The sequence below is a fragment of the Gallus gallus genome, chromosome 1 (genome assembly GCF_016699485.2).
Source record: "Gallus gallus isolate bGalGal1 chromosome 1, bGalGal1.mat.broiler.GRCg7b, whole genome shotgun sequence".
NCBI lineage: Eukaryota > Metazoa > Chordata > Aves > Galliformes > Phasianidae > Gallus > Gallus gallus.
Window position 1 is genome coordinate 26,248,047 of NC_052532.1, and position 10,000 is coordinate 26,258,046.

At 44.3% G+C, this 10,000-nt stretch overlaps 1 protein-coding gene across 22 annotated transcripts in view; it reads right to left on the minus strand.

The window, feature by feature from the left end:
• The window catches only part of FOXP2 (forkhead box P2), a 412,383-nt gene that overhangs the window by 187,747 nt on the left and 214,636 nt on the right, over nt 1-10,000 (minus strand). For 20 of the 22 annotated variants that reach the window (NM_001397273.1, NM_001397272.1, NM_001397271.1 and 17 more), the window contains one exon: nt 3,789-3,966. The exons of the other annotated variants lie outside the window; for them this stretch is intronic. In NM_001397273.1, the coding sequence (NP_001384202.1) occupies nt 3,789-3,956 (168 nt within the window). In that variant the 5' untranslated portion in view covers nt 3,957-3,966. Of the gene's footprint in view, nt 1-3,788; nt 3,967-10,000 lie in introns of those variants that run through there. 22 annotated transcript variants of the gene reach the window in all.

Below are 10,000 nucleotides of genomic sequence, written 5' to 3' on the forward strand. Positions count from 1 at the left end.
CCTTTTCAAGGATCCTTTTCAATTTTAACTTTGGTTTAGAAATAACTGGGAAGAAACATTTTTCCTAACGTTGACACACAGTCAATTAAAGGAACAAGTGCCATCAGATGCAATAAGAGGTTTTAAATTCAAATTACATATCATCAGCCTTCTTTCTGAATTCAGCTTTTGCTACAGGTGTGGCAGTTTGGAATTTTTATGTCACCTGTTAATACAGATTACCTGCATACTATGAGAAAGCTCATCTGATCCTCCAAGGAGTAAAAATGCAAGCCCCTACTTGGTTCAGTAAACAGAACTACTCTCCAACAGACGTGAACAGAAGTGTTTTGTTAACATCTAATTTAAGACCTCACATAATAAACAAAAAAAAAATACCCTGTTATCTGCCTCCTCCTTTTTAAATAATCAAACAACTGAGCATGCAAGAAAGCAGAACTTGTACATCCTTTTTCAATCATCAGGACAATGTGAAGGCTGGCATCATGTTTTTGCTTTTGTACGTGTTTTTAGTACTATGTATTGATGAAATGCTACTGGTAAGTGATCTGCTGGAAAAAAATAAACTGCTTTGGAAAAATAATTTTAAACACAGTCAACCAAAACTGCTTCTCACCAATAAATTCCCATAAAACATTTAAAAAGATTATCTTGGTAGAACTGACTTAATGAATACTCAAAATGCAAGCTCAAATCTACCCTGTAAAGCAATCATGGTTTTTAGCAACTATTTTGACCTTAGTGACACAAACAATTAATTCTACAAACTTAATATCAAAATAAAATTCTACATCTAATGCAGAATAATCTGTCAATGTATTTAATCACGGAGATGCTTCTCCCATGTATTATACATTCTAGCATGTAACACTGATTTTAACAGACAAGAAAAAAATAAAAGTGAATAACTGAGTATATATATATATATATATACGTATAAATTTGAGAGAGGATGTTGTAAGCCAAAAAAAGCAGAAGAAACAAGTCTGAGCAGATAATAGTATCACATAATAATAATAAAAATCTGCATTCACTTTAGCAGTATTTATAAATTGATAAATATCGACAGTGAGATAAAAAGTTGCTTACACTCCACTCATACATCTTCAAAGCCGGCCTGATGACTTGTGACAGCACCCAATCCATTTATCACCAAGTATGTATAACAATATATTACAGAATACTGTCATTCTCTCTTGATACACTGGCGAGGAATAAGCACCCGATTTAAGTCAAACTTCTCACCTCTATGTAGAGATGGCAACAACATAGTTCATCGAGTCAGAAGTAGGACTGTCCAAACTCCACATATTTCCACGTAAGAATCTAATGAAGTTTATTATTTTAGCTTATTAACTTCATATAAATCTAGCCATTTGTGCTCACATGCTCCAACACCGTGCTTGAACACGGCCACATACAAACTGAAATGTTTAGGTTATCCCAGCGGCTCTTTGTACGTAGCCTGAAATGTCTTTACGCGTAACTTCGCCCAGTACACATTCGTGCCACGCTGAAAAAACTTCCTCTGTAATTCTACTCAACCCCTATGGCTATTCTCAGGTGTGAGCACCGCTTTAAGGGGCTGCCCAGCCAAAGGAAAGGTTCCTCTCCTTCTTTCAGAGAAAGCTGTGAAGAACTTCAGTTGTTTAATTGAAGGCCCACATAAAAATGACTCGGAGAGCCCAAAAGAGGACCGTTAAACTGTGACATCAGTAAATCATATCGTGCATATATCTAAACAATAAAAAATCTTTAGAAAAATATCCGTAGGTACTTTGGGGTTTGCTCTGTTTTTCAACTTGTCAAACTTGATCTGGCAAGTCGCATATAAAAAACAGCATTTGAGAGAGTTACTACAGTGACAGCAATAAAAACAGGCAGCATTTTTCTCTTAAATCACGTTTCAAAAGGCACTGGGTAAAAAGCAGGGGGGAAGAAAGAGGAAGAAAAGCAAAAGCAGTGTGAAGCTATGCCCGTTATCTAAAGGACATCCTACTGCATGTTTACCAGTGTTTATGTTTCACATCAACATATTTTATAGAAGGATTTATAAGCCAAACTCAAGTTGTATTTAAATCCTGTGGTGCAGACCCTGTCATAAAATGCCTCTTGAGTCCTGTTAACTGTACCCATGGTTTTACTTTGCCTGTCTTCTTATTTAAGATCTCGTCACAGTTTTGAAGAAAAGACTGTCGCTTCTGAGCCTGTCCCCTCAGTACCTGTCTGTTACTGCTACCCAACTGGATATTTTCATCTGCAGTTGTTATTCTCTGTGGTCTCTGCTATCTGCAGGAATGTGTGACCGTGTGGACAAACGGACAGCAAACCTCCAGGACTGCTGCTCTGGGTGACGTGGAGGCGGCACACGGTTCTATGGGTATTTTTGTGTTTTAAATTGCCCCACCACAATTCAGTTTTCCACGCGTTTTTAACAATTAAATGCACTCATGACAAAGATTTTAGAGTCCGAACACCTGGATAAAGGTGGCAGAATGCTCTTAAGGGAAAACGCTATTAAATTATACATGCAGTTTTATATATTATATGCCATTTCTTATACACGTAGTGCATATATATACACCGTGTACATAGAGACAATACTAACATGTATGTGTGCAAAGTGCTGGAACTCGATGAAGACACTGAACGCCCTTCCTCAGCCTGTGGCACTGTCAGAGCAGAGCACGCTGGCACTCGAAGCAAGGCACAGATTTAAGCCTCAGCAACTTCTCGTATTTAAATCTCCAACTATTTAATTCTTCCACGTTTTCTGTCACCGTGTAAAATATTTAACTATAAAAGCAGCCGGGCTACACCGTTCAGTTCAGCACCGAAAATGATTCAATTTTAAGAGCCACGGTGACCTGTTATTTCAGAGGCCCGTACACACGCAATTTATCTCTCATGTCTCAACGCGTTTCTATAAAACGGGATTTTTACAATATTTTGTCTTACGTGAGACAACTTTCCTGCCATTAAGCCAATGAGTAGCCGGTGTGGTGACGAAGCCTCTCGGCACGTAGAGCCGAGGGGCGATGCGGGGCGACGCGGGGCGGTGCTGCCGGCCCGGCACCGAGGGGCTCCGGCCGGGGCCGGGGGGGCGCTGGCACTGCGGGCTCAGTGGCGCCCGGTGGGGCCGCGCCGCGCCGCACCGCACAGCCCCGCGCAGCCCCGGCGGGGGCTGCCTCCTCCTGGGCAAAGCGGGACTGCGCCCGTGCCCGGTTTCAAAGGAGACGTGAAGTCACGAACATTAATTGATGCATCTCGTTCAGAGGACACCAGTAAGCAGACAACAGGTTAACGTGACGCTTCTCGCCAGAAGAGCCGTCCGGCGTTAACTCGCCGAGAAAGCAAACTAACTAACTTAAATAAAACGCTTTCCGAGCGAGCCGGGCCGCGCTCCGCCGGCGGGCCGCTTCCCCAGGCGGCTCCCGGCTCCGAGCGCACGCACTCCTGACGGGGCGCTCCCGCCGCCCGCACCCCGCCCGCCGCCGCTCGGGCCGCGCCGCGCTCTCGCAGGGAATGTGGCCCTCTGGCGGAGGGCGCCGCGCCGCGCCGGCCCCACGCGGGACCGCGCCGCTCGCAGCTCGCCCCGCGCGGCGCCGCACCCCGCCGCCAGCCCGGCCCCGCTCCGCTCCGCGCCGCGCTGCCCCTGCCCGGCCCTGCCCCTGCCTCTGCCCCCCGGGGGGCCGCCCCCACCCCGCGCTCCCGGGGCTCCCTGTGGGCGCGGGTCGGCGGGAGAGCCGGGGCCGCGCGAGAGCAGCCGGCGCGGCAAACAAACTTACCTGCTGTTGTTGCAGATGCAGCAGTTCCACTGTGCTTACTTCAGTGCTCGTGTCACCACTTGATCTTCCATCTCTGCTGCCAGCATCTAATTGGCTGCTTAGAGTGCTCATTCCATTTTGATTCATTGAACTGTTGCTTATTGTCTCTGTCGCAGATTCCTGCATCATGACTTAATACCTAAAAGTGATTAAGAAGTATCAATTAACACCGCGTTACACCTTCGCACTTCCATTATCGAGATGTCCCTCTCTGCCAATTACTGACGGCATCTTTCGGAGCGGGGAGAGCCTGGCGGAGCCATTTACCACCGAGCGCGGTCCCAAGTCTCCTTCGCACAGATACTAATCACCGGAATTATGGTTTCTATAAGCAATCCTTGTGCGGTTCCATTTAACAGCCAAAATAACACGCCGTGCGTGCAGAATGGTCAATAGCATTTACGAACGACCACATTTTAAAGTCTACCTATAAAACCGGCTTAAATGAAGGCACGACTGCACGCGCCGCTCTATATTTCCTATTATCCAGCTTTGACAACCATGGATGACTATACAGCCTTCTTTAAAACATTCGCTATCTTGATTCTGTCAGGATTTTACAGCGTATCTTATGCGAGGCTGTTGTTTAATGATGCACAGCTAATCATACAAAATTAAAATTTTGTAAGGGTGTTACAAATCATATGGCATCACCCAATGATAAATAGTATAATGGGCTTCTCCTTTTTTGTGACTAAATAAAATTTTGCCTCGGAGGCATTTTAAGAAAAAGCTCCTGCTGCAAACACGTCAGATATTGCCTATTTTTTTAATCAAACGGCTGATATTCATTTATTTTTCTGACATTTAAAACATTTAATACTGTCCTTCCTGGGAAGTAATTAAGCTTATGCATGAGCAGCAATCAAACTGTTCACTTGAAGATGACTTAAAACTCAATTTTAACATAGGCAAATAAATGAAAGATATAAAATTAATTTTCCAGGCATGTATTAGATATGAAAGCTGGAAATAAAATCTATCAAGAATATCACTAATGATTGTGCTAAAAACAGCATAAATTATGCATATTACCTTCTCTACAGTAATAAATGTTTTATCATTTTCACTGCATAAATATACTGTACTTTCAGGATAGCAATGAGATGTCCTGCCAAGATCAGTTGAAATCTTTGCAGTAAATAAAGAAGCGGCGTGCCCTCACAACCAGCAGCTCGAGGAGCATTTTGTATCAGTAATACGGAAAGGTCAGGTCCTGCTCTCAGAGCCACCCAAGTCCCATCCCGCCCCAGCGGCGTCAGCGTGCACCTCGCCGCCTGTGTCAGCGCACGGACGCACCGAGTCCCCACAACAACCTCGACGGTGCTACGCTGAAAGATACCTCTGAAGCGCACGCGTGAGGTGTAAGCAAACAGCACGAGAAGCAACGCCGCTGCTCTGCCTCATTACTGAACTTAGGGATTTGCTCTCTCGCAAAGTGCGCGCAGCATCCCTTCCTAGCAAGGAACACGGGGAGAGAATGATTGCAACTTGAACTGTGTGCGTGGGATATAAATCAGAACGCTGTACAAACCACCACGAACCCCCGAGATAAGCTGCGAGAGCGCGAAGAAAGTTGAAATAGCAAAAGAGAAGTTATTTGAAGATGCTCTGGTCAAAAACAAACAAGGTGCCAGAAGCCCAAACACGACCGTGGTTGATGTAAGGGCGGGCAGCTGTTACACCACAGCAAACAACAGCAGAAACAGATGTGTTTGTGGACAAACAGCCCTCCCGGAGCGCTCCCACCAACATCAGCTAAGAAAAATAATAGAAATGGAATATGTGATACACATAGTGATGAATTTTACAAGACAAAAACAAAGCTAATACTCTTTTCTGAGATTAGGCAGCTAATAAGTATTCAAATTAGGCATAAATTTTACATGTACAATGTTTAAAATATTCAGAGAAAAAGGTCTGATTGCCCTTAGTAGTGATATGAAAATTCTAATGCGGGTATTCCGCAACGGTGGGAGCAGGCATCCCTCCCAGATTTTTACAATATTTACTTTGAATAAAAAGACGTGTATATCATAGTGGGAATCTATTTAAAACACTTCATCTACTGTATCGTTACAAGGATTTGGAAATTCGGGCAATCCAAACAATAATCCCCTTTTAGTCAAACAAAGATTCAGCCAACAGACAGGTTCATCTTTTAAAATTTCTCTCGTTAGACAGTAACAGCGGTAATTCAGCCCAGCCACATCAGAAGGGCAAAGGGGTGCACACGGCAGTTAACAGGAACAGTGGAAAACACTCTGAAATTTAGCAAAAAAAAAAAAAAAAAAAAAGAGTCAAATCCCGTGTTTTTACACCCTTCTGCCTCTTCCATTACAATTAGCAGAGAAGGGTTAAACATCTTCCAGTTCATGTTAACCAAGGGGTTTTATGTCTTGTGGATTTTGTATCCGTGCAAAGCCCCAGAGTGCAGTTCAGGCTCTGCATTTTAAGTTAAAGTGTCTGTGAGCCAGCAGAACCGGGCTTAGCATAACGTGGCCAGTAACAGTGCTCCAGCAATAGGAAACAACAGATCCAACCCAACCCCTACGCACAGAGAGAATCAAACATCAACCATCAATACTGAGGGTAATTCATTTGGCAGCAAAGGGGAGGAAATACTGAAGTGTTTGTATGAGGAAGAACGTGTCTCCAGAATTTCATGTTAAAAATGAAATGCTTTTCTATTTTTAAAAGGGTATTTTTAAAAGCAGTACAGAAACTTTGGCTTGAGGAATGCCCTGGGCTGGTTGTCCACAGACTCCTCACTGCTATCAACTATAGAAGGGCTGCTGAAAAAAGCAAGAGCATGGCAACATCCTCTTTCCCTTTCTTTTCTCTTGCAGACACACACACATCTGTATACATCTGTATATACATACGTACATGTGCCCGTGTGTGCACATACATCATCAACTCTACCCCACAAATTAAGGCACTGAAAACACCTACACAAGGACCATCTCTGATACCCATGTGTCAGTAATTTCAGTTGTTGGTGAATAATTTCCAGTTACAGTTTGAACCTGCAGCAGTTCATTAAGCCACTGATGTACTTTTTCTTGCTTTTACAGCAGGAGTACGGGTTGTTAGCATAACAGTCATAAATAAATACGAAGGGAATAAGAATACAACAGCTGCCAGATATTAAGACAGAAAGTTTAGTATTTCAAACAGGACAAGAAAAAAAAAACAACGCACAAGTCTCTGTTGGCATACATTTCCAGATATCCACACTTCTATTCCTTCCCTTTCTCCCCTTCCACACTCCCTGCCACCTGTGACCATGCCCACGCAGGCAGCACCGCGCTGCAGTGACCCTCCAGGCCCAGCTGCCAAAGGGGAGCGCGAGCTCTGCTGCCCGCTGCTTTAAGCAAAGCTATGGGGAAATGCCTGGTGCTCTCTGCAAGAGAGAACACACTGCTGATGATGTTAGCGTGTAGTCGTGCTGCAGGTTGCAAGTTTAATTCTGCCAGGGTGCACCCAGGCCAGCAGAGGAACGCTATGGCCCCAACCAAGTTGGGAGCTGCAGCCTGACTCCTCTTCCTGCAAGTTGCCTGTGCGTGTGCGCACGTGTGCACGTGCGTGTGCTCCAAGGCGGCACGCCGCGGTGCAGATACTTATTCTCTACACCGCTTCCCTTCTGAAACATTAAACTGACACTGGAACTGACTGCACAAGATTGCATTTTCTCTTCCTAAACAACTTGAATTGAAAGGTTACTTAGTGTAACAATATTTACTTGCAGAATTGTGTTGTTACCAAGGGTATAATGGATGGTGGCTATGCAGGTTTACGCAAGAATGAGTGAAGCATGAGGCATTAGCCATGTGTTTGACATGTTTCAAATTGCTATAATCCAGCATTAAACACACCCAGCAATTCATGCCATTTCTTGCAGCCATAATCTTGAATAAAGCGTGCACAACCACTTATTATATAAATTAGTATATGACTCCCTGTTATAGTCACAACAGTGCTTTTGTGTTTATTTTGCATCAAGATGTGGTCTTTTATTTGTACAAATAGCAGGATACAAAGCCGGAGCTCAATTAGAGCCCCTCACTTTATGACAGGGTGTGCTGAGAGCCAGCCCCATTTGGTCCCTCCCCACGAGGCACGAGCCCTCAGCACAGGGCCTCCTCCAGGCCCTGGGTGTCACGGGTCAGGCTTCTGCAGGCCGCAGGGCTCCCGCAGGCTGCACTCCCACCCACGTCCCCCAGGTGCCACTTCTGGTAGGGCTACAGTGCGGCCTGTGGCAGGACCTGGTGCAGCCCAACCTCCCTCCTCAAGGCCTTGCTCCAGGAGCGAGCTCCTCATTGCTTTAGGCCTACCAGTGGCACTTCGCAATGCGCTGGCAATCACAAGAGGCTGTTGCCTTGCTCCCTGTCCCCATGAGGGCCCCATCTTTGCAACAAAGGAGCAGGAATTCCAGTTAAAAAGTGCTCTGCTTATGACTTGTCAGTACTCCATGCATGGAAACCAGTAGCAGTCCCCGCAAGCAAAGGTGAAAAGGCTCCCGAATCAAAGCAGCAGCCACACACCTGCAGCCTAGCGCTGAAGTGCTCACTTCTGTTTATACACAGACAGCACACACGTATAGCATGCAGCATTAAGTGCCAACCTCTTCTCCACTTTACACTGTGACACTTCCCACAACACAGCCTAAAATGCTGCCTTAAAAACTTGACTATGATGTAAAAGTGGAGGTGAGAAGCTAGACTTAAATAATGGTAACTTTTGTGCTCCGCTGGGATTAATTCATCATTGACACAAGGCACAATGCATCCCAAGCCTTGCACTGGTATGTTAAAAGTCCTTAATACTTAAGATTGCCTAATAAATCAAAATGCCAAATATGAAGGACATCGCTGGATGTGCAAGAGCAAAAAATTAGACAAGCTTAGAGAATATCCATAAATGTGTTTTTTTTTAACTTTATCTAAAACAGTTAGCTCTCAAAGCTGGAGTTAAGCAGAGCTATAAATTATCCCACTGCATATTTTTAAATATGTAAGTAAATTAACATGACTGAAGCACTAATTAGGTCAACTGCTATTGAAATACTGTCAAATAAAGTACCTATATAAACAGGTTTTATATATTGTTGTCTACTTGAATAGGTTTTTCCTTGTAAAAATGTACGGTGTGCTCAAATCTTGTGTGGAATGGTATTTCAGGCAAATTGAAGTTACAGTTGTGACTACAGCGTGTATCTCAGCACCATCAAAATGAATACCCTTCACATCTGCCTTAGGAAGCTGACAGCATCTCTGACCAAAAAAACCCTGAATTTTCACAGTAAAAAACAGTTTCTTCAAAGCCAGCTAATCACTTCACTATTGCAAATAGCCTAATGAATGAAGATGGCAGTTGTGAGTGAAGTAATGGTTCAAAATGGCCAAAAAGTGCACTAATGGGATAGACGTACGTGGACCACAAGCCAAATAAATGGTACTGTAAAGAACTCAGGCTGCATCCCTAAACTTTTCAGTGGGCACTCACACAGTGGGTCACTGAAGGCCATTTTGAAAATGCAGTAACTATGAAATTGACAAGAGGAGTTTTACAAATTGCCCCAGTGGAGATCCCTTGATGGCACAGTGGATCCAGCAGCAGCTCAGCTGCCATGCCAGGTAGGGCAAAGGGACTCTCCTGTTGCTCGCTGTGCGACAGCCACACTCGGCAGACAGGAGATGAGCTCAGGAAATCAGATGAATTTGTCTGCACTGAAGTTAGCTTTCACTGACAATACAAACATCACCTAAAATATTGAGCTCATTCATATAAGCCACGATTCTATCCAAGGTCTGTGTACCACAGTATGGATATACATCATGTATAAATGAACATCCTTTTATCTGATGGCTGTCACAAACTGTTGGATAAAGGTAGTGAAGGTAGAGCACTGCATTCACATTCAGTCTTGGACTAAACAGTACCTTGCGCTGCAGCAGCTGCATCTTTCCCTTTCACGCCATCGCAGCTCCTCAGGACTAATTAAATACTAGGCTGGCGCTGAGCACAGTCATTCATCTGCCTTCAAAAATTCAGGAATATGTTGTTGCACTCACCCAAGTATTAAACAACAGCTCACTTCCCCCAACAACAATTGATTTCCAACCGCTATTTATTTTCACTTGGTGCAAAGAAAATCCCTACAAAGCCCA